This window comes from Dendrobates tinctorius, unplaced genomic scaffold (genome assembly GCF_039654945.1).
Source record: "Dendrobates tinctorius isolate UK_male_01 unplaced genomic scaffold, ASM3965494v1 ptg000241l, whole genome shotgun sequence".
Lineage (NCBI taxonomy): Eukaryota > Metazoa > Chordata > Amphibia > Anura > Dendrobatidae > Dendrobates > Dendrobates tinctorius.
The window spans coordinates 15,333,009-15,359,069 of record NW_027361908.1 but is presented as its reverse complement, the minus strand read 5'-3'; the positions used below and the strand labels follow the sequence as shown (position 1 = coordinate 15,359,069).

At 45.9% G+C, this 26,061-nt stretch overlaps 1 protein-coding gene across 1 annotated transcript in view; it reads right to left on the bottom strand.

The window, feature by feature from the left end:
• Positions 1 to 26,061, bottom strand: part of PTPRQ (protein tyrosine phosphatase receptor type Q) — a 794,911-nt gene that overhangs the window by 432,455 nt on the left and 336,395 nt on the right. Inside the window, exon 19 of the mRNA XM_073556964.1 lies at positions 11,808 to 11,915. Coding sequence (XP_073413065.1) covers positions 11,808 to 11,915 — 108 coding nt within the window. The remainder of the gene's footprint in view (positions 1 to 11,807; positions 11,916 to 26,061) is intronic.

Sequence of the window (26,061 nt, the reverse complement as noted above, 5' to 3'; positions counted from 1 at the left end):
TGTCCCAGCCAGAGGTACAAAGCAGCTACCAATTTCCCTTTCATTGCTAAGCATACATGCACGAATGTGTGTTGAAGCGTTGGCAAAATTAGCTGATAAATGCATGTTTATCTGACAACTAACTCAGGTGGCCAGCAGATTGAAATTATTTTTCAAAAAAGGCTCTCCTATCCCCTGCAGCTACGTCTTCTACACTTACTCTGTCCCATCTGTTTTTTTCTACCAGGTCTTATCTTGATAACCTAAAAGGGGCATAGGGCCGGTTGCTGAGGGCTGGAACCAAGTTCTCTTTGCCCTGAAACCACTTTTCTAAACAGAAATCAGAGTTGAGTGTGTTGTGCTGTGGAGTTCGTTCTTTACTCACTGGTCGTTCGGGAGTCTTTGTTACCCCCCCATTCATGGGACTGGTTCCCACTACAGATATGACAGGAGACTTTAGGTCCGATTTAACAGGTTCAGATTTATTGTGTGATTCGGTTACACATGGCTACAGAATACATACATATTGTTGGTATCAGGAACTTTCTATATGGGAATACAGGTTTCCTGAGGCCCACCATCTTTCCCTTTCACTGAGACTCAGCCAACATCTTCCTCACATGGGAGAAAGAGACACCGAACTCAATGCCTCTTCTGGGACATAGGCCAAGACTTGCCGCAGCATCCTCACAAACCTTCAGATATGTCTTCATACTGTTTTTCCCTGACGATGGACGCAGATCTGAAATGCGCGTAGGGGTTTGCTCCGTACTGCATTGGACCGCCATTACATCACCATCAGGTACTATTCATATGTTCATAGTGGGTCATCCCTACACAACTCAGTGGGTATATATTTTCCATATGTTCAACTGAATCATCTATATGATTACCTCCATGTATGTTACAGATTGGCTAATCAACATCTTTGTTGATTTGTGATCCAGTGTATATTGAAAACTTATTTATAACACAGTATTACTAAATTGTCAGATTGAACCATACACTGTGAATTATTTACGTATAATTTCATCTAAATATATATATATACTGTATATATATATATATATATATATATATATATATATATACCATATATATATATATGTATTGTTCTATTTATTTAGCATTTGCCAATTAAGTACTGTATCATGATTGTTCCTGGTGGTCCTTGTTTTTCATTTTTATTAATATAAAAAAAATTTTATTCTCACCATCTTGTTTATGGTGCTATATTTTATTGATTTATTTCTATTTTTTGTGCTGACACTCTTGCACATTATACCAGTTTGCCATTCACTTTAATAAAGGCATTTCTTAATACACCTTTTTCATCCATTTTTTTACATCCCTTCTATTGCTGTGATATTAATACTTCCATGATCGGTGTTTTTTTCTTTTGGTGTTAGTTCCACATGGTATACCATTCAATATTTCTTTGGACTCATATGTTTACATAGTTCATGGTATATGCCTAGATCTATATGGTTTTAACGTCCATCTTTGTTTGATCTAATGTTTCCCCTAATGGAGAAACCTCCTCCATTGCCAGGAATGGCCTTGAGGCAAAGCCTCCAGGAGAACCAAGACACAAACCAGCCATAACAATAAAATGCAACACTCTTTATCAAATGTGTAAGGCCTGTTTCACACATCAGTTTTTTCAAATCAGTCAAAATCCGCCAAAATTTGAAAATGGCGGATCTGCTTTTCTTGTGGCGGATCCGCCGTTTTTTTCCATTGAAATACATTAGTGGCGGATTTTGGCGGATGGTCGTCCGTTACATCCGCTATTCGGCGGATCCGCCAGATTTCTGGCGGATTCTGTCTGAGGCGAACGGACTTTGATACGTTTTTTGGCGCCGTCCAAATGGCGGGAGACGGCGGATCCGCCGTTGTCCGCCATTTGATATAATAGCCGCCTATGGGCGGCGGATCTGCTAGTTAGCGGAATCCGCCGGCAGAATCCGCTTTTTCGCACTGAGCATACTCAGAAAAAAACATACTTTTCCAGACAGTCCAAAAACTATATAAGTTGGGCTAATTGGGCCCTGACATGCAGTACCAGCATGAAGACTGAAGAGAAGAGACCAGACCAGACACAGCCTGCCAGTCAGCCAGCATCTGCCAGCACAAAGAGGCATGTCACCAGAAGCCAGCACCTGCCAACAGCAATTAAGGACCAAGAGGCCTGCCACCACCGAGCCAGGACCGAGAGGCCTGCCAGTGCCAGCACCAGCATCAACAGCCTGCCAGCAAAGACGCCTGCAAGTGTGAGTATAACCTATTTGTGTGTGACATTTCTGTGTGTGTGTACTACGTGTGTGTGTGTGTGTGTATGTATGGACTGCTTGTGTGTAGCCTGCCTGTGTGTGTGTGGCCTCCCAGTGTTGCATGTCTGTGTGTGTGTGTGTGTGTGTGTGTATTTTTATTATGTTTTTTTCATACTTTAATTTTTTTTCTGTTGCATGTGTACTGCATTTTATTTTCATACTACTGTAATTTTATTTGAATATTTGCAAGTATGCTGTGATTATGTTCTGTGTGTATTGTATGTGGTGCAACTGCATTATTTGTTGAGAATATTTTTTATTTTTCATGTACAGTGGTGGTATTTAAAATAAAGAGCAGAGTAGCTCCTACCTGTTAAAACAAAAAAAATTAAAACAAAAAAAATGATAATAAATAAACTGTTTTCCAAAAACTGTTCGTATTATCATTTTAAAAATAAGTGTGGGTATATGTTCAAAAATCTCACATTAAGTGTTGGTATTGGTTATGTTAGATTAAGTGTTGGTATTGGGTATCTCACATTAAGTGTTGGTATTGGGTATCACTGAGAGATTCTCAGTTAACTCTGCTTCATGGAATTACACATGCAATACACCAAAACAAGGTAATTTTAAAGTGTGGGTATACTCTCAATGAGAGATTATCAGTTAAATCTGCATTAGAGAATTACACACATGCAATACCAAAACAAGTTAACATTTTTTTTTATCTTATTAAAAGTATATTTACAATTTCAGATCATCCAGGAACACCGCAGCAGAGTAGCCAGCAAGACCGCAGCAGAGCCGCCTAGGAAATCACTACCGTTTTCCCAGTAAGTATAAAGACCTGAAAGCTTTATTTAATCCTCTGTATAGTAGCTAAACAAGTGTCTTTATACTTACAGATACAGCCAGCAAGGTCGCAGGAGAACCACCAGCAAGGCCACAGCAGACCCGCCAGCAAGACCGCAGCAGAGCCGCCTAGGAAAACACTTCCGTTTTCCCAGTAAGTATAAAGACCTGAAAGCTTTATTTAATCCTCTGTATAGTAGCTAAACAAGTGTCTTTATACTTACAGATCCAGCCAGCAAGGTCGCAGGAGAACCACCAGCAAGGCCGCAGCAGAGCCGCCAGCAAGACCGCAGCAGAGCCGCCTGGGAAAACACTTCCGTTTTCCCAGTAAGTATAAAGACCTGAAAGCTTTATTTAATCCTTTGTATAGTAGCTAAACAAGTGTCTTTATACTTACAGATCCAGCCAGCAAGGTTGCAGGAGAACCGCCAACAAGGCCGCAGCAGACCCGCCAGCAAGGCTGCAGCAGAGCCACCTAGGAAAACACTTCCGTTTTCCCAGTAAGTATAAAGACCTGAAAGCTTTAATTAATCCTTTGTATAGTAGCTAAACAAGTGTCTTTATACTTACAAATCCAGCCAGCAAGGTCGCAGGAGAACCGCCAGCAAGGCCGCAGCAGACCCGCCAGCAAGACCGCAGCAGAACCAAAAGCCAGACCGCAGCAGTTTAATATGTCTTCTTCTGGGAGCTCCCCCTCACAGCATCAGCGAACTGAGGTAATATAAATATTTATTTTTTTTAATGTTATTTTCCAAATTTTTTTTTTAACAATATATATATTATGTTTTCACAGGAAGCTGAATCTGAGGAGCTTCCAGGAGGAGACATGCAGGGTGGAGAAATGCAAGGAGTGGGCGCACAGAGTGTAAGTTTAGCACATACAAAAACTCACATTCATACATAATGCTATACCCAACACAAACATTCATCACATCACACACAATAACTCCACATCCATCCAACCACATACCTCTTTTTTTTTTTTTTACTTCTTCACAATCCGGTGCCCGCACTAGAGCGACTCCCAGGACATCCCAGCGTCGTCGAGGTGATACCTCTGGTGGTCGGCGAACAGTAAGTAATCCTTTATTTGGGTGATTGATTAATGAAGCTCACGTGTTTGAATTTAATATTAATTTATTTTTTTTTCACAGGTTTCACAGCGTGCTCCCCAAAGACCAGTGGAAGAGGGGATCATAATAGATGTGGACGCCCTCATCGAGGCTGTGCAACCACGGGAGCCGCTGTGGAACATGGCAAACCGCTACCATGTCGACCAACCAACCACCCGACGGCTATGGGATGAGGTGTGTTCAGAGGTTGTAGACAACTGGGAGGAGCTCGATGCGAGGGCCAGGGATTTTGTGCGTAAGTATTCCAATTTCAGTAACTTAATATTACAGCATGTGAAGTTTTTAATACTAACCACATTTTTTTTTCCTTCACAGGTGACAGGGTTATCATATGGTGGCAGTCGCTCAGGGATCGCTTCAAGAGGGACTTCAACAAGGAGATGCAGGCCCCGAGTGGATCGAGAGGATGCAGGAGCACCCAGTATAAACACTACAGAGCCCTGTCGTTCCTCCGGTCGACGATGATGAGCGGAAGGTAAATATTCCACACACCATTTCTATAGTACAAATGTTGACATGTTTAACCTATTTTTTTTTTTCAGCAATACTAAATGAAATATCAATATATTAATGTATTTTTTTTCTCTTTTCTAGCACCATCTGCAGCACTCGGGAGCCTGCTTCTGAGTTGCCTCCCTCTGGAGGGATCGCTTCGGAGACCGCCACCGGGGACCACATCGAGGTATCCAACCCCTCTGTACCTTCCCTCTTGTCTCGTCCCTCTGTCCCCTCCACCATCACTGGAGCAGAAGGTCAGTCTTCATCACATGAAGCTGCAGGTGACGATTTACAGTTCCCTTTACCCCACCCCTCTGACACTGCTGCAACATCTCTACCAACTTTTGGTTCTGGACGGCAACGTCGGAGAGGTCAGGAAAGGATGACCTTGTCTGACCGTTCAGAATGCATTCCGAATTGTGGTGCAACAGTTAACTTCTGGGTTGAACATGATAAATCAAAGTATCATGGAACTCAGAAGTTACATGGAACGGATGAATGCAGAGTCAAACCAGACGCCGAGACATATTTTTTTTTCAATCAGTTGTCCCGCAAATGGAAGGTTTAAATCCTCACCTGCAGATGCATGTGATGCAAGCCTGTCACAATGCTCTAGTGACTGCAGTATCCGAAGCCTCCCAATCTACCCATACACCTATTCCATCACCTCATTCCACCGTCCATCCTCCCTCCGTCCATCCTCCCTCCGTCCATCCTTCCACCGTCCATCCTCCTACCACCGTCCATCCTCCTACCACCGTCCATCCTCCTACCACTCCTTCTCCTTTCTCTAGTTCCCCATTCCATTCTTCACAGTACCTTCCTTCCCCATTGCATTATACCCCAGTGCCCTCACCATTCCCACCCTTACACACACCTTCAATGTTCCCACAAACATCCTCTGTTCAACTCCCGTCCCAACCTCATGTTTTCAACCCCCCTTCCACTTCTGATCCTCACCAACTCCGTTCCCAGTCCTCCACCCCCCCCATGATGTGGTCAAACCTGTTAACTCCTCCGATGATATCTCCACCCAACAATACCGGCATATGTAATTGTTAAAACAAATTAAAAATTTTTTATTTAAAAAAATTACTAAAATAAATATTTTTTTGTTGACAAAGAATTTTATTGTGTTGTTTAATTTTTTTTTTCTTTAGTGTTTAAAGTAAAGCAAAAAAAAACACTGGTGGTGTACAGGTGAAAATACACAACACTTGGTAAAGGTTAAAGGTACACCGGTGGTGTACAGGTAAAAATACACAACACTTGGTAAAGGTTAAAGGTACACCGGTAGTGTACAGGTAACAATACAAAACACTTGGTAAAGGTTAAAGGTACACCGGTGGTGTACAGGTAACAAAACACAACACTTGGTAAAGGTTAAAGATACACCGGTGGTGTACAGGTAAAAATACACAACACTTGGTAAAGGTTAATACACAACACTTTTATAACCCACAATTGGTGTAAAGGTATCAAAACTATGAAAGAAAAAAGGAAAAATTACAAAAGTTTTTCTTATACAAAAAAGGAACTTTGGTATAAAATTAAAAAAAAATTATACCTTGTCATCTTGCCAGTCAACTCTTCCTTCTGGTGACGCAAAATAATCAGCAAATGTGTCCCTCATTCTTGTCACTGACACAGTACTCCGAACACTTGTCTGGTGATAATCCCACAAGGTGGTTTCACAAACATTTTCTTCCATGGAAACAGGTTCCTTTGAAATTACAAAATTGTGCAGGATCACATATGCCTTAACCACCTCATCCACAGTCTCAGTTTTCATTTTAATGGCAGTTAACAGCACTCTTCATTTTGATGTTTGCACTCCGACACGCTCCACCAAAATTTCAAACAAATCCTGTCTCATGCGCACATAATTAAAGAACTTGTCCAGGTTATCCCTCAATTCCAGATAAAGTGTTGAAAAAACGCCAAGGGTAAACCTCTGTGCATTTATAGGATGAATCCACTGCCGTCTCTTCCTTCTCCGACGCAGGATTCGCAGTCTTGTTTTCTCCCTCTGCAGAGCAATAATTGCCAAATGATTGCATTGAAAATCAAAATCCACACCGATGCTGTTAATATTCACCATTACTCCTTCCATCTCTGCCACTAGCTCTACAACCTTATTGTTTTACAACACCATAGATATAGTTTTCCCTAGTTTCCAGGATCCAATCAGATTTGGGACCATTTTCCAAGAGCCAATCATATTTGGGAGCATCCCATTTGGAAGGTGTGAAAAAACGGATTCGTCAGAAAACGGACCCAACGGATGGCACGGATCCGGTTTTTGACGGATCCGTACACAAATCCGTATAGCCGGATTCGTCAAAAAACGGATCTGTACTATCCGCTTGTGTTAGGCGTCGGATTCCTGACGCTGCACAGCAGGAATCCAGAGCCAGACATCCAGTGGTCCCCCATTCCGCTACGACCACTCGGACTCCTGCTCAGCAATCACGGCGAGCCACGCATTCTGCTCAGACTCGTTCTGTGAGCCTGGATGTTGCTGCCACCTCTGGTGCAGCAATGGTAACGCAACCTGCTCTGCAGGGAACCGCTCCTGAGGCTAAGTCCTCATGCCGTGCTACTGGGGATGCCCGCAACTTGTCCTCTCAGTGGAGAGCAGGGGTCACATGTCCAGGTCCTGCGTCGGATCTGATTGGTTCTTCCCAGGTTACTGGAAGGTCCTGGATGCGCATGGCTATAAAAAGCCCGCATGGCGGCTCGGCCATGCGCTAGTGTAGACCTATTATGCTATGTGTGAATGGTGATGGATGCATGTTCTGGTGACTGACTTATTGGAAACCCCTACCCTCTGATATTACGAGTGGTGACCGTTTGTGTATAGTCAGCTCCAGGTAGTGCCTAGCTATTTGCCACTGTGCTACCGCACCTAACACTAGCGCCTGTCGGTGTCCGCCCTGTCGGCACCGTCATCTAGCGGTGAGATAGTTACCGCCGCGCCTGCACTTAGCAGTTCTGCAGCGCTGCACTTAGCAGTCCTCTGGCGTTCGCGGTAGCGACGCCACCCGCTGGTTACCTTGTGCGCTTAACAAGGTCAGCGTTTTTGTATTTATTTGTTTAAGGTTCTCTGTGTCTGAACATAGTCGGCCTTAGCCGCTCGGGTGACGTTAACCCGAGCGCACTACTTCACCCATTGGAGTATCTGCCATTGTCCAGCAGCGGTCTTATCATCTACCGCATGGTGGACCCCGGGCAGCGAATGCACCTTCTATTATTTTTATTAGGTGCGTTCCGCTGTCCATAACAGCTTGCATCCGTTTTGACACATTTTTAGCGGATCTGCCATTTTCACATTTTGGCGGATTTTGACTGATCTGGAAAAACTGATGTGTGACACAGGCCTAAGCATAAGACAACTTCAGTCACCCCCTACATGCCTCCGTGGAAAAAATATGGTCGTACTCAACCATCAAGCTATAGAATTCTAGCCACATATATAACACTTCACACTATACAGTCCAACCCCTCTTTTCTTCTCCTGTCAACTATGTCCTCATATTTGGTCATGTAGGCTGAGTAACCTGACCGGAGTGTCCATGTCCCTTTATGAATAGAGCAACAGGTGTCCATGTAGCAACCAGCTACTAAGAGAACTGGAACACTTGCTGAGTCTGGATAACAGTGACTCAGGAAATGGCCTCTGTAACATGGCCATACAGTTGAAAAAAACAGGAGAAGAAAAAATAACTGGGAACGCCTGGAAATGTCCAGTACTTTTCCTTCTTCTTCTAGGTTTCTCAGGTGTTAGAGGATGCAGGTCTTTCCCACCTCCATGGTTATGTCTGCCCATCAGAGAGATGCTCATACCTGTATAGGCTACAGGGGACACTTCTGTACCAGAGCGTTTTTTATTCTTTGGCCCAAATGGGGGTCTGAGTGCTGGTACTCATTCTTCTTGGTGATCTGGATGTTTCTGAAACCCTGAACATTGGCTGAGAAGGTGGTTGCCAGCACTAGTGGCTGTGGGAACTCTCAAAGTCTGCTTATTTCTCCCACTTTGAAATGACCTCACTGGAGGCTGGTCGTGTGACGCTCATGGCGTACCAGCCCTTCCTGCACCAAACCTTACAAAACTGCCCCTTTTCCCCAACGTAGAGGCTAAGGAGACAGTAAGGCAATGCCTCTTTAGACCATCACCCGATTGAGGTATAACCTAGTCTCTGGTCCATTGTTCTTAAAAAAATCCATTGCCTTTAATATAATTGAAATCTACGACCTGGCCTTCCATACATTGTTCTTTGAAGACTGCTCTTTTTGGGGCTGCCAGTCTGTCATGGGCTAAAGCATCAACCTGCATGTGTTCCTCTACTATGTCTGGGAGCTCCTGCTGATACCAGCAGAAGTTAGCCTCTCAGGAATAGGGGAGTCCCAATGCCAATCAAAGGTCTCGGGCTGAGCCCGTTGCAAGGGTGCGGGGGGCAGGTAGCAGGGATTCCTTCTCCTCTTCTCCCACTACCTCTGGGGATGGATCAGATGGTCCAACAGGGGTACACTGACCTGGGAATGACACATCTTCCAAGGCCGGCATTCAATCTTGCTCATCTGGCTCCAGTATACTAAACGGACAATCCGGCCTAACCGCAGCTGTGACGATGACGACCACTTAATCGTCACAGATAATAATGACTACAGTTCTTCGGCCTCGCTGGGTATCTTTCCAATGGCGACCCCTTTGGTGGTGAGAAACTGTAGATGGTCTCTTCAGCAGATGAAGTCTCCATTTCTTTGCTGGCAGTGCAGTCACTGTAAGTACGACTCATCTTCAAAGAAGTTTTGCTCTTGTCTGTTGGAAGCAAAACGGCATCAGCGAATCACTTCCAGTGCACCATATATTGACTCTGCTCTTCCAGAGGTCACACCAATGACATGGCTGACACCTCCATTGTCACTCCCTACGACTTTGCATTTACATGCGCCTTCTCCTTTTGTCGTCTCTTACCAGGTGAGATGTCTCCCTTCCTGGATTGTGCCTTCTGCTGTGCTGGTCCACCTCTTGGATGTTGTCACTTTGGTGACCTGGGCACACTGTTTTCGAGCCATTGGATGCTGACCACTCCCATGATGGGCAGGCTCTCACCTCTTTAGACAACCCGCAGTCACCATTTTGAGATTCACGCTGCTGTCCGTCATCTTGGGAATCGAGCCATCATCCGCCATTTTGGAGCTTAAGTCACTGTCCACCATTTTGTTTGCCTAAGTTTTCCATTTGTTTCTTCCACTTATTTACATCAGCTTCTTCTTGCCACATCTTCAGTCACTCCCCGCACAAAAATGCCAGCTCAGACTGTGGTCAGCATTTGACTTTGTGGGTATTTCCTGCTATTTTTGCTATGTATAAAGGCCAGGAAATAGAAATAAACATTGATCAGATAAACATTGAAACAGGAGCTAAAGGGGCTCTGTGAAGGTGATTAAAGATTTTTCTAATTTTTTAAGTTAAAACTCATTCAATAATAATTTGTATCCTATGAACGACCCATTTAGGTTACTGGAAATCATTTGTCACAAAGTACAGAATATCTACTGTAATTATCATATGCTTTTTATTTATTACAAAGAAATAAAACTTTCTGGTGACAGATGCCATGCAAAGAACGAAAAATGAGCAACTGATAGAATTTAAAATTATTTATGGAAAATATCAACAAGGTTATATCAACTGTGGGTTTATCCACAAACAGCATTTATCATCTATAGACCGGGTAATAAAACTTTGATCACTGGAAAGCTTAGGTTCCACCTTTGGGTCCTCCATAAATCATGCATATGTGGGTCTCATGCCCCATATGTGAATGGACCGCTGCATCACTATTCCACAGAATCATTATTGGCTGATGGAGATGCCAAAGTACAACACTTTCTTTGAGTTAATCTCATTGCACGGCATTGCACGAAGTGATAGTACACACAGATGACAACTGTTTCCAGACATAAGACCTTTGTTCTTGTGACCAGTGTGGGACCCCCAGCCATCAAACATGTATCAACTATCCTGTGGATAGGTGATAAATGTTCGGAGTGTGTTGCTAGAGGTTAATTTACATATGGGATATCTGTGGCAAATTTATTCCATACATCACTGAATATTGTTGTTTCAGTAGTGCTACTTAGTTTTTTGTTAACACCATTAAAGGGATTGCCTAATAATTGGACAACTCCTTTTGAATCACTATGTTTCCCCCAAGTACAATAAAAAACACTTGTACTCACCTCCAATGATGTCACAACTGGCTCTCCTGGGGCTTGCGTGACATTGTCACTTGATCCCTGTGGCCAATCCTCGTTGGCTTCACTCTCCTCTCCTATGGGCATAATTCACATCTGGAAAAAGTGAAGGAGCATCTACAGCTATCACTTCCCCTGGATTTTTGATTTGTCCAAAGGAGTGGAGATTGAATCCACCTTTGCAGGAGAGCTGAGGGGAAAACATAGGGATTCAGGGGGGATTGTCCGAGTAGTGAACAACCCCTTTAAAATGTATAGGATAGATTCCTGTAGTGGAAATGTCTGAGACAGAAATATGTCACTTCTCAAACCAACCCAATATTATAGCATTCCTAGTCCCTTAAATAAGCATCTGTTTGTACATGGTTTGGGTAAGTTTTCAAAATATAGTGAGATGTAAGACAATATCACGACATTTAATGTTTAGGCAAATTGTACCGTTTGCCTTCCTCTTCTATGTTTATATCACTTTCATCAACACTTATTGATCATATATCAGAGCAAATATTCAAGATTCTGGCGAAAAGATATCATTTTGAAAAATTAAAGGTAATTCTGAACTGTGGTCTTGTTTATTGAGGACAACAGTTTGTCTGTGACATAACTAATGAGCGCATAGCCACAAAAACATGCAGGAAGATTGCATTATGTTGAGTAAAATCACACTGCATTTGTCTAGAATTCATCAAAGTGAAAATTATTTCAGTTACGTGATGCAGTACTATTATCTGTCATTATCCAGCCAATTTTATAACCTGTAAATGTACAATATGGCCTCTGATCACCAGACTGTAGTATTTATACTCACCGTCTTCAAGTGTTCGTACAAAAATATTATTTTCTTCGGAGACGGCACTTTCGCCTGCTGAATTTGAAGCTGTAACACGCACCTTGTAGTCCATATACTTTTTCAAGCCTAAGATCAATCAATTTAGCAGAAAGATCAAATAAGAAATAGAAGACTATATTGTTAAAAATAATCTGCACAGTAGTAATCGCTGACTGCAGAGTTTGATATACAGTTATTTTTACCTGCCTATCCATATGATAGGGGATAACACTTTGCCAGTCATTACTTGGTTCACATTGGTAATGCCCCCTTTATTTAAAATAAGCTCTGGAAGAAGGCTATAGGGAAGATCTATGTCTCACCCATACATTTTAACAGGTCATTTACATATAAGAAAAACATGGATTTCTACTGAACTAAACATTGAATCCCAGAAATCAAGGTATCATTTTATTTATTTTATTCAACTTTCTATCACGTACATGGCCATATACAGTAGAAGTATTGTTACTACTAACAGTGCAAGTTAAGAACTAAAGATGTGACATGATTCCATGCCACAACTGTAGTCCATGAGCGTGTCAATAATCCATGGCCACTGGATGGAAGCCCCGAGATCCGCTTCCTACCTGACAGCACTTCTTTTAATTAGCTCGCCTTGTGCAGCGTCATTGTTGTAGAGTGATGCACAAGCAGGCTTAGACTGACCCACACGAGAACAGGAGAATCCTCCTGTGGGCACTTGTGGCACAGTGGGCCACCACCCTCTTATATGAGCAATGCTTGGCACAATATATTTGAATCCTTATATACACACAAAGACAGCATCTTATTAATTTAATAATCTACCCAGTTCATTGTTTTACAAATTTGTGATTGAGGATTGCGACCGATCACACAGGGGAAGGGGGTGTCGACTTCATTCACCTCGGGGAATAGAAGGACCCAGCAGAGATCAGCTCTCTGGCGCCACCACTTGCCCCCGGTCAGTCAGGGAGCTGCACCGAGGGCAAATAGTCACCGGAAAGGCTTCCCTTATAGGTACGAGTTATTGAGGTGCTTCCAGTGAGGGAGGATATGTATCACCAGTCCAGATTGGAGATATACTGTATATATAAACCTCCCGGCCATCACTGCCAGAGTTCCTCACTAAAACAGTACGGTCTGCTGCCACCAGTTCCTTGTTCAAAATAAGCCCCATCCATCAGTAGGCTTATATCAGGTCAGAAACCAACCCGGGTAGCATATAATAACCAATGGAGAGTGGGAACGTGGGGATTCGTGTATAGAGATAAAAGAGCAACCCAAGATTAATTTTATTTTTAATCATCGAAAGGCGCACTAGCAATATACAGGCATATATTTACAGAACAATATACAGGTATACAGTCAAGAGTGTAGTACAAGGATAGTATGATTTTCTGTCCAGAACCATGGAGGCTCATAACTTTCCACCCAAAGCTCTGATTGGATTGGCTGCGGTGCCACTGGATTCTGCTGGATTTTATCTGTGCAGGGAGACCAAATATGCCTACCATATGTAATTTCTGGAAGCTATGCTTCATAACTCAATAACACAGGGGTCTACAGGTGGCTGTCAGGCACGGGCGTGTGAGAAAAGGAATGCCGGTTCAGAAAATGTGCTCGGCTAGTCTCAGAGATATTGCATTCTGTATTATAAGTCATTTTCCTGATTCCGTACCTCAGAGCCTTTCTGTGACCTGTGGTGCTTGAGTTAGAAAAAGGAATCCAGTTTGGCTATAGCTGCACTAGAGCTCACACCCTTGTGCTAATTGCTAGTCACAGAGCTTCAAAAGGCTTCTTCCTGGAGTTTAATAAAAGAAAAACAACGATCCTGTGGAATCACAAGGGTGGGGGCACACCCCAGGAGTCGAGGGCCATCTCCGTTGTCCCTCACACCTCCCCACTTTAGAGGGTGCTAGGGGATATCACATTCCTGTGTTCCACCGCGTGCCCTTCCGCAACCTCCCTTTGCAGGGATAACCCTTCACCATTCCTGTGGTCGCGCCCTCTTTTGTGGCAAATGGTGAAGTGGTAGTGCTGGAGTGCAAGGCTCCAGCGTAGCAACCTCCCATTCGTCCCAGAGAAAGTGTGCAACCAGCTGAGGGGGTTGTGGTCTGTCTCCATGATGAAGGAGTGAACGGGGTGATAAAGGCAGAGCGCTCCCGGGCCTTTTGGGTCAGCGGGATCTGCCAACATCCCCGGCTCAGATCCATGATGGTCAGGTACTTAGCCCCAGCCAATTGCAGGTCATTGATGCGGGCGACACCCATGTGCTATTGATGCCTGGATCACCCCCAGCTTCAGCATCTCATCAATCTCTGGCGCATCTGTTGTTGCAACTCGAGAAAGACCCGATATGCTGACTGCCGGATTGGGTGTGATCCCAAGTGTCCACGTGATGGACAGCCAACTTGGTCTTTCCGGGAAGGCTGCTGAACAGCTCCCAGAATGGGCATAGAGAATCCGCCAGCTGGGACTGTTGGTCCTCGGATAGCTGGTGGCTAACCTCTATGTCCTCAATGGATCCACCCGCCTTGGCTTGGGTGAGCAGATCCAGGAGGGTTTCGGCCTCTCCTTCCTTGGGAAAGTTGCACACAAGGAGGGCGCAGGCCTCCCACTCATGATGAGTCTTCATCATGTTCACATGGAAGGTCTTCCTCCTTCCATGGGCATGGTTTAGGGTGACCAGGTATGTGATATCATTGAGCCGCTGGTGCATGAGGTATGAGCCCTCCCAGGCTGCCTGAAGCTTGTCCTGTGGTATGGGGACCAGTACCCACACTTTCTGACCCACCTGGTAGATCCTTTCACAAGCGTTCTGGTCATACCAGGGCTTCTGGTCTGCCTGAGCCTGGGCCATATTTTCGTGCCCAGCTGCGACAAGGCCGTCATTTTGTCACAGAAGCACACAACATACTCAACGAATGACACTCAAGGGGCGGCCAGGTCTCCTTCCCATGCCTCTTTCACCAAAGCAAGGGGTCCTCGTACACGCGCCCAAACAGGAGCTCGAATGGGGCGAACCCCATTGAGGCCTGTGGAGCCTACCAGTAGGCAAATAGTATGTATGGAAAGTACCCCTCCAAGTCGCTCCCGTGGGAGTCAACCAACACCTTAAGCATCTGCTTGAGGGTACCATTGAACTGCTCGCACAGACCATTAATCTGCAGATGGTATGGGCTGGCCACCAGATGTTGCACCTGTATTTGCTTAGAAAGGGACTCCATCAGCTGCAACATGAACTTGGTCCCTCGGTTGGTGAGCATTTCCTGGGGAAATCCCACTCTGGAGAAAATCTCCAGTAAAGCGGTGGCCACCTTGTCGACCCAAGTGGATAACAAGACTACAGATTCCGGGTTCCGGGTGGCATAATCCACTACCATTAGTATTTAGCTTTTCCAGGAGTGGCTGGGAACAGACAGCAGTCCGATGAGATCCACAGCCACCCTCCGGAAAGGCTCTTCAATGATGGGCAATGGTACCAGTGGGGGTTTGGGGTGCTGCCCCGCCTTCCCCACTCTCTGACAAGTGTCAAATGAATGGCAGTAGGCAGCCACATTGGCCCCATTTTAGGCCAGTAGAAATGCTGGGCTAGCCTGGCCTTGGTCTTAGCGATCCCTAAGTGTCCGGCCATCAGAACCTCATGTGCAATCCGCAACAATTCCGCCCAGGATGGATAGGGTACCACTAATTGTCGGTCCCTAGGCCATACCTCTAGTGACTCTTGCTGAATCGACACCCGGTACAGCCATTTCTGGTCCCAGACTACCCGCTCGAGGTCTGAGTCCATGAAAGGCTGTGCCGCCTGCTGCATAAGGGACTTCAGGCTGTCGTTGGCTTTCAACGCTGCCTGAAACCCCTAACTAGTTGTGGCCAGAATGGTTAAAACTGCCATGTCTTCTGTCAGCTCTCCAAGACCCATCTCCAGGCCTCCCTCTGGCTCAGCCGCCACTTGGTCAGAAGGGGGAAGGCCTTCAGACCTCCGTGAGGCTCCTTAGGCTCCAGCACTCCCATTCCTGACGACAGCAGCCCCAACAGCTGTAATTCTGGGTAGTGCCTGCCTCCTGTCGGCTTCCACACAAGTCACCGAGTCAGGTGGACCGGGATGGGTGTGGGAACCTCCTGCTCCGGGGCCTTACCTGGAAGCTCCACCTCTCCTATGACAGCCCCAACCCCATTGGCATGTTCCCCTTCCTGCAGCTGCACAGAACCCAGCATTTTGGACTCATCTAAGGGCCCTACAATCCCTGCGGCATCCCCTCCCATCAACTCTGGTTCTGGCATTGCAGCTACCTGCCCCCTACCTCTCTCTCCAGAGCACACTGTCTCATCACACCTGGGGGCATTCTGACACCTTCCTGTGTCTTCTGGCTCCATCTCATCTGCGCGCGCTGCTTGTGTCCTGTCAGCGAAGGAGAGTCTCAGCTGCCACATCCCTCTTGATGCAGAAGGAACAGACAACACACTTACAACATTACTAGCAGTAGACAAATCAAGACACAGTGGGGGAGTGGGGGACCAGGACTTGGGCTCTCAGTAGCCAAATACTGTAGCACTAGCCGCCCCAAATCTGCCCCAAGTAAAACATTCGCAGGAATATACGACACATAAGATGTTGCATGTGGTATTTCCTGAAGAAGGGGTCATAATGACCTTGAAACGCATTGAATAAACCACCTTTAAAATTCTTCATCCTTTGGAATCTCATTGTTAAGGCAGCGCAGACTTAATCCACATTTCCTACACAGTATACTATGTCATATGGTCGTTGATTGACTCGTGGATCTGCAGCAGCCTACATCTATATACACTTTAATTCAACACTATCAGGTGAGCAGTTTTTTGGAAGCTCTCTTGTCTATTTTAGGGATAAGACCCTATTTGCGCTTTGCATCGCCCTCTCTTTCCTTATTACTTTGTGGGATTTCTCCAGGCTACAGAACATATCAGGTTAAAAAAAAAATAAAGCTAGGCTCATATTGCTTCAGGCCAGAGCTGTTCAGCTGCGGAGGCAGTAACTAGGCCTCAAGCTACATCAGGATACTGTGACGCTTAGGCATTGCCAGTGGATCTAAAAGTGCTAACGTACACAATCAGACTGAAGACGAAGTTGAGTGTCCAGACAGATAAGGGTCGAGGCGAAAGGAGTAAAAAAGTTTTTTTTATGTCCGTTCAGAATCCAACAAAATGTTAGTTGGCTGATTGCAACTTGCCTGGATTCGTGGGATATTGCAATAAAATTTGGATTCTGGCAAATTAAAATGTATTGTAAAATTCAAAGTGAATTCAATTCAGCTTGAAGCAAATCAACTCTGATCTCATTTCTTCTCTATTGCCATTGAATGAGGCCAATGGCTACCTGCTGGAGTTTCCATGCAGAATTTATGGTAGTTGGAAACGTTTTCAATTTATGACGTATGATTATTGAAGTGTTTTTCAATTGGTGATGGAGAAATTTGTAGCCATATGAACGTCACTGAAAACACATGGAATTTGGGCCTGAAATCTGCATAAAAATACCCTTTGTGTGAACATTCATTCCAAGCACACATCAACTTGTGCTTTCATCTCTAGAGTATAAGGGTGTGTGAATCCCGTTGCGGATTCTGATGCGGAATTTTCCGCTCGGATGTGTAAATCCGCAGGTAAACCCGCAGGTCAAAAGACCTGCGGTTTATCTGCGGATTTTATGTGGATTAGCCTGCGGTTTCCCCCTGCGGTTTGACACCTGTCATGGAGCAGGTGCCAAACCGCTGCTGAATCCACACAAATAAGTGACATGTTGCGGATTTAAAACCGCACCAAATCCGCGTGGAAAATTCCGCACCGTGGGCACTGGGTTTTTCATTTTGCATTGCCTTACATGGTACTGTACACCACAGCAGAATCCGCAACGTGTGCACACACCCTTAGAGTTCAGACTATGCTAATTGTCAATGGTAATAACAGGTGAAAAAGCCCACAGACCCTCATTATGTAGCAGTGTCTGGCTGTCGGCAAACTATTCACGTTCACAGTCTATCTGCTCCTGGAGTCCAGTTTATCTCTTTGAAGACATTTGTCAAATTTGCTCAGTACATAATTCATATTGAGGATTAAATGCGATGAATAATCTCTCTCTGATTTAATCTTATTGCTGTCATGCATATAATATTCACTTCAAATCTATAATGCAGGATGCTTCAGGCAAAATCATTAAACGACATTGATCAAAATATGTGCAAAAGCCCCAGGAATCCTAGAGCGTCAAAATAGTTCAGATACATTAATAAAGATCCCATTTTTGTTGTGCACTTTGCATGTTATAGAGGTAATCCTCCATAAAGGAAAATACTATGACATTCATTTTATCTAAAATATCTTATTCACTTTTTTAATTTAATAAACTTTAGTAGATTTTATTACAAACATATGTGGCTAATTTAGTACATATGTGAACATGCTTATGTAGCAGAGGGGACTTTGCCATTTTTCATTAAGATTAGTAAGAGTAGTTCCTAGAAGAAAACTATGGTGTGCAGTTCTTGCTACTGCTTGGACTAATTGAAAGCTACAGTAAGAAATTAAGCTTTGCTACAGCTGTAATTCCAATAATTGGTATTAGTATTATTTTATCTATAAAATGTAGATATGTAAAAGGTATATATATTGATATGTTTTTGTGCACTTTATATTTCTTTCAGGGTGCAGTTGGGCCCAAATGGTTCTGCAAACTGTGGCCTCTGTTCACACGGGATGCATTCTAGTTGGCACTGGGCAGCCCCCCTATATGGTGTTACTAAGAGGTTGTGAGCCAGAAGCCCTGCATTCCCTGTGTGAACACTGCCACATGTGGATTATTTCTTCTGCACTGGTGTACCACACGGCAAATCCCTGATTGTAGGCTGGCTGACTCATTTGGTATTATTGCACCTGTGCAGCTGCCATTTTACTTGGGTCCGCTGCACCCCGTATTAGTGCAGATGCATTTAGGCCTGTCTGTTTTTTTCCTGAATTTTTTGGAGGAATATTTTCCTCTTTTTGAGGTTTTCGAATTGTGTGCACTGACAGGGGTCAGTGATTGAACTGTGCGGACATAACCGGAGTTGAAATGGACTAATAGGGCAGATATGTTTCTGTAGAGCGTGCAGAGGTAACCACTGAAGAGAATGTACAGTATGTCGGGTCTGTGATGTTTACATGGCCTACTGTGGTTTATGATTGTGTAATAAGCCTGAACTGGACTTATTTAAATGAAGAAACGATTGCTGTATGTTTGAGTATCACTGCCAAGCGAGTGTTCCCCAACCCGCTTAGTGATCGCTACGTCACATGTGGTCGGAGAATGCAGGCACTCTTGTAGCCTTGTTGCTAGGGGCAACGGACGAGGCCTACAAGCTCAGTTGCTGGGGGCAACGGATGAAGTGCACGTTTCTGGATTCTGCAGCAGTGCAGCCTAGTTGCTGGGGGCAAAGTGATAGCTGCAACAGCACACATGGAAGCAGCATCTGGCTGTGGCTCGGCAGGGTCATGAAGATTAAAGCATCTAGCTGTAACTCGATGGGGTTATGAAGTTTATCAATGCATTCAACCCAGGTTTGCTGTGGCTCGGAGGAGCGTCCCAGGACCAAGAGTGATCGCAGCAGGAGCTGTGAAGAATGCCCAGCGTGGATCGGTGTGCAGCGGCAGGGGTCAGACAACTGGGGGGTGCCAGGAGGTCCAGCGACAGCCATGGGAAGTGAAGCAGACATTGGTGAAGTGGCTTACAGTGATGCTCTCGGGGAGTTCTAGCACTCCGTGATACGAGTGCATCAGCAAGAGCTGGTGGGGTGTACACGGAAGTATCCCCTATAAACTGGGAGTCCCAAAAGGGGGTGGTGTCCTTGAAGGGAATAGTTGCCCTAAAGAGGGCGGTATCCTTGAAGGGAATAGTTGCCCAAAAGGGGGCTGAGTCCCAAAAGGGGGTGGTCCTAAAGGGGTTCATGGCTCAAAAGAGGGCGGAGTCCCAAAAAGTGGTAGTTACCCAAAAGAAGGTGGAGCATCCTGTAGTCAAAGGGGTGGTGCAGACGGACTTTTGCCAGGGACAATTGTACTATGTGTGTCCATTCTGCCATGTGAATTACCCACCCAGCAAGGGGCTATGTGGGTGTACCCTGCAGATGAATGAAGAGGGCATATTCGGACTGGTTGATTTTGGGAGCTCGGTGACCCTAGTGAGGGCTGCACCCAATGTATATGTAATACCCAAAAGGAAGACCGGAGTCACCTGCATCCATGGGGGGCACTAAAGACTATCCTGTGTCCAGGGTCATACTTGAGATGGCCATGGACTTTAAAAGCCATGATGTCACTGTAGTCGCAAACTTAACCTGTCTGGTGATAATAGGCCGGGACTCTAGGCTGTTCACAGACTTGTGGGAGAAGGGAGCTCCTCTACAGAAGGCGGATGAAGGGCTCTCTGCTGATGGGGTTGTATACATTAAGGCAGTAGCACCTCCCAAAATTGACGGTTCAGAAATAGGGGTGACCACAGGAAGGTATGCAACTGCTCAACTTATTTACCTGTCGTCACCTGAAGTATACCACAGTACGACTGGTAGTGATGTGGTAGCTAACAAGGAGTGGAGCTGACAGCAAGTTAGAGAGCGACTTGGGGGCTCACCATACTGTGGGGTGTGACACAAACTCCGGGGCTGACTGTGACACTATGAAAGAAAAGGAGTCCAGTAAGGAAGGGCCCAACAAGGACTGCAAATCCTCCCATTATCGAAAGAGCAAGGGCCACAAAGAAGCAGCCCAAGTGACCCTTGCAAATAATTGAATGTTGTTTGCTTCTATTCCATATGTGAGTTCTCTTCCAGACGCTGAGGAGATCAGGAAGGAAGGTGAAGTGTCGTTGTCAGTAGCAACTGCTGGAGCTGAGACAGATATTGTGCTGTCAGAGGAACTATCACAGTGTAGCGACAATGCTCGACAAGTTGAAGTCAGGGAGACAGAGCCAGCTAAGAAGATAGTGTGGGTGTCCTCTCCGGTTTCTGTGCAAACAGCTGATGGTCGGTCAGTTGATGGCGCAATAGGAGGACAAATTCTGGAAAGTGCTGGAGGAGCAGGAGTCCACAATGCTCTGGGAGAGCAGACCAATAATACAGTAAATCCTCCCATGGGAAGGCTGGTAGCTGCCATTGCTGAGACCCAGGGGAAGACCAAGGGTGCAAAAGTGGAAGAAGCCACAGAGGAAAGTGAGGTCGGAAGCAGATATCTCCTTGAGTGATGGAAGCTCAACCAATCCAAAGGATGGAAGAAGCAAGCTAAGGAGGTTCTAGGAGACAGTACAAACCCATTTGAAGCAAGAGAAGCTTCAGAGACAGGCTGCCGAGAGCAGAGTGGGTGTATTGGAGAGAGATGTCTGAGCGCAGAGGTCAACTGGCAGAAAGTCAGTCGATGAATACGGCAGCCTTGGAGAAGATGGAGCAGCAGGTGTCTGTTCTGATAAACCATCTCGAAGAGGTGGAAGCCCGCAGAGAGTCGATTCCGGAAACTGAGCAAGGCGATCATCTCCTTGCAGTAGAGAAGGGTGAAACTCCCTTGTTTAAGTGCCTTGTCAAGGTGCCTGCAGACATGAGAGAAGAGTGTGCCAGAGAGTCTGTGCATGATGACTTTAAGAAGGCTGTGGAAGCCTATAAGGTGTGCTGGTCCCCAGAAGCTAAACAGCTCGTGGTTCTATCAACATCCAAAGTCACTGTGGGTTGGGTGGCTATCCTGAGGGACATGCACTTGATGTGCATTCGCATGAAGCGGATGATCCGGTTGAAGAACGAAGAAGCTGCTAGGCAGCTGGGGCTTATGAGGAAAGGTCAAAGTCTACCGGAAGATGTTGTCCAGGTGCCTAATGCTCTGCTGAGAGAAGTTATTGGGGAAAAACGGACGACTCATGCAGGAAATGGTGCACAAGTCTGGAGTGACGAGAGTAAGAATTCCCATTAATAGCAAAGACAAGATACCCAGGGAAGTGGGTATGGTTCCGTTCCTCATGGTGGGGACAGTGGAGAGTCTTGGCACTATGCAGATTCTTCTCACATATAGGGTGGCTCACCTCAAAGAAGTACAGCAATTATGGCTGGAAAGAGTGAGAACCGAGAGACAGCATCACTGTCAAAGATGGAAGCCATCTTTAAATCATGGTACCCAACAAAGTGGGGGTCCACTCTGTAATATATGGGCCACAGCAGAAGCTAGAGACAAATGGTGCAATGAGTCTCTAGGCGATGAAGAAAGATGCCAACTGAGAGATTTCTGACGACGTCTGGAGGATAGTGGGCCTGTTAGGTTGAGGGGTAGTGAATCCCCTGGTAAACCAATGCTGAGGGTCCTAGGTAAGAAATCTAATAGTGTATGTGAAGATACCGAGTTGGTCCTGACCGTAGATTCAGAGGGTAGTGAATCACATTGCTGCATTGACCGCTGGGGGGCAGGAGAGGTCTAACCAAGTCACGACTCTGGATTGTGAGATGACAAAGTCTGATGACACATTTGTCACAAAAAGAAAGTTGGTGACAGCGATGGACGGTAGCTCTCTAAGGAATCTGGTGACGATGAGGGATCATGTTCCAGGAGCCAACACTCATAATAAATAGAGAGGGTCCTCTTGACTGATAGCTCGAGATGACAGGGAAGTCCTTTCTTGGGGCCCAGATCATGGTCATGTGTTCATCCCCACTGGTTTTAACAAAGGTGGAGGATATGTGATGTACCAACTAGTAGTATCATGAGAGAAAGGTATGTATCACACAGACAGAGGTCTGCTGCAATCTAAATCCAGGATTGTTTGCAAGCCTTGTTGTCCCACAAACCTGTATAGTAGATTTGGGATGGATTTAAGAGTTAACCAGAAAGTGATGGACTGATCTGGTTAACCACATACCTTCCAGGGGGTGTGTTCTGTGATGTCAGAAAGGTCCTATATGCTTCCTGCTTGTACCACATGAGGGGAAGAAGAAAAGGCCATGTGTGAGTCTAGCCCTGAAAGTCCAGGGAGCTAAAGAAAGTCTGGACTAGTGACAGGACCAATATGAAGTCCGTCCGTGAAGCAGGTAACCCAGATCATGGGGAATTGTGTGCACTGACAGGTGTCAGTGATTGAACTGTGCGGACATAACCAGAGTTGAAATGGACTAATAGGGCAGAAACGTTTCTGTAAAGCGTGCAGAGGTATCTGCTGAAGAGAATGTACAGTATGTCAGGTCTGGGATGTTTACATGGCCTAGAGTGGTTTATAATTATGTAATAAACCAGAACTGGAATTACTTAAATAAAGAAACGGTTGCTGTATGTTTGAATATCGCTGCCAAGTGAGTGTTCCCCAACCCCCTTAGTGATCGCCACGTCACACCATCCACTACTTTTTCGAATCTGAAGCATGTGTTGTTGAGATTGACGATTAAATGATTCAATGACAATGAAGTAGAGGTGCTGAAATGGCCCTCATAGTCCCCAGATCTTAACCCAATCAAACACTTGTGGGTACAGTTGAAGAAAAAAGCTGTATACATACCCAAGTTAGTTGACCAGTATGCACCTACTTTGGGAACGTGTAGAAGAAACATAGGATCAGATCAATGCTTGAATCTGATCGAGAGGATGCTGTGAGAATCATGTGGGAATAGTGGATGAGGGCAGGTATATCTCGCCCAGATACCTTTCCTATGTGGCCTAGTCTGGTCAGTATCTCACCCACTTACTAATGAATAATGGGATGCGGATATAAAAGGATGCCAGGTGGTTGTGTGAGTGTCTCAGCCTGGGAACACAGAGAGCTTATCTGTGTGAGAGGCACACGTGAGTGATAGCAGTGCCCACTGCAACTGTGGTTTGGCTGGATGGGAGAAGCACGCCAGTTGGTAGCTAGGTTGTACTTTGTTTAGTTAGTGCCGGACAAGCAAGGATTTGTTTTATGTTTTTTTTCTTTATGCATTGTTTTCACCTTTAATAAACCTGACCCAGCGTCAGTTATACCCGGACCCTGGCTGTGCGCCTGAGTTTCATGCTGAACGCACGTGACCTTTGACCCCAGCAAAGGCGATCCTGGAGTGTTTTATCACATTGTGGTGGAGAACGCGGGCATCACGTGGGAAGCATGAGCATGGAGGACGTGGTGAAAGCGCTGGTACAGTCCACACCATCCAGCAAGAAGCTAATCGGGTGATGATGGCTCAGCTGAAGGAGTTGATGGACATGACAGCTACCGATCATTCGCTTCTCCAGCAGGTGGCGCAGCGTCTGGCAAGCTTACCTGAGGTTAACCTGGAAGCCGAGTCGAGAGTGATTCACGTGAGTCGGTACTGGCAGAAGTTGACGACCGAAGATGACGTCGAGGCATACCTGACCACGTTTGAACGGACGGCGTTGCGAGAAAAATGGCCGAAGGCACGATGGGCCGGCCTGATTGCCCCGTTTCTTTCCGGTGAGGCCCAAAAGGCTTATTATGACTTAGAACCTGAAGCCGCGCAGGACTTTGACAAACTGAAAGCCGAGATCTTGGCCCGGCTCGGAGTGACGACCGCTGTCCGTGCACAGAGAGTGCATCAATAGACTTATCAGCCAGATAAACCACCGCGGTCACAGATGTTCGACCTGATCCACGTGACGAAGAAGTGGCTACAACCCGAGGTGTTGACAGCGCCAGAGATAATCCAGAGAGTCGTCATGGACAAGTACCTGAGAGCTCTACCGCCAGCCCTGAGAAAGTGGGTAAGCCATGGAAATCCTACGACGGCAGATCAACTGGTGGATCTGGTTGAACGTTACTCCGTAGCGGAAGGACTCCGAGACGACGCTACCCCACCTCGTTCTTGATCATCTCCACGTGGAACCGGTAAGACTGTTCCAGGGAGTAGGGGAGAAGGAAAAATCCCTAAGACAGAGGGGGAGGAAAACGGGACTGCCCGCACTGCGAGGCCGAGAGTAACGAACTATGGTCTAAGCAATGGGCCCGTTAGGTGTTTCCGCTGCCAAGAGATGGGACACATTGCTGCGAACTGTCCGGTCACTACTGAACCCATGCAGTGCGACGTCACAGACTCTAAAAACCACAAGTCTATGGTTGCACGGGTAGTGAGTGTGAATGCTGGTCAGAAGGATGTGGAAAAACACTTGTGTGATTTAATTGTTGATGGAAAAAATGTGGTGGCATTGTTAGACTCGGGAAGTGTGGTGACTCTGGTGAAGGCCAGTCTGGTGTCAGCCCCGACTGGACCATCAGACAAATTTTCTGTAACGTGTGTGCATGGAGACACCTGCTCGTACCTCACCACGGTCATATGCATTACTACTTCCTATGGGTCTGTGCAACATAAAATGGGACTCGTCCCTGCGTTATTGCATGATGTTATCTTGGGCCGAGATTTTCCCCACTTCTGGCAATTGTGGGAGAATCAGTTGATACCCCAGGGTAATAGTGTCCATGATTCTTCTGCCAGGGCGCGTGTGGGTCCCGAACCCCTGGAAGAAGTCTCCCCGGAAGACTCGGGGGAAGAGTCTGCTGGAAATGACCTGCAGTTCCCGTTTTCAGTCATGGCGGGGGATACGGAGGAGACCGGGGAAGAGGAGGAGGCCGACAGCCATCCACCTCCCCGTTTACCGGATTTGGAAGTTCAGAAAGATGACTTCCAAAGCGAGCAAATAAAGGATCCTACCCTTTCTCAGGCTAGGACAAATGTAAAAGTGATAAATGGGGTACCCGTAGAACCTGGCTCTAGGCTGGCATATCCTTACATGGTCCTGGAGAATGATTTACTCTATCAGATAGAGAAAAAGGGGGAAGACATGGTGCAACTATTAGTCGTGCCAAAACCCTACCGGCGGCAGGTGCTGGACCTGGCCCACGGACATGTGATGGGAGGTCACCTGGGAGTTCAGAAAACCACTGAAAGGATATTACACTGATTTGTTTGGCCAGGCATGCATCACGATATTCGTGTATATTGTGAGTCTTGTCCTGACTGCCAAGCCTCTGCGCCTAAGCCCCGGTTCTGTAGCCCTTTGGTACCCCTACCTATTATTGAGGTCCCATTTGAGAGGATTGGGATGGATTTAGTTGGGCCCCTTCCACAGTCTGCACGTGGACACCAACATATCCTGGTCCTCTTGGATTATGCCACTCGTTACCCGGAGGCCATCCCTTTGCGTAACACGGCCACCAAGACGATTGCCAAGGAACTGGTGCATGTGTTTAGTCGGGTCGGTATACCAAAACAGATACTCACCGACCAAG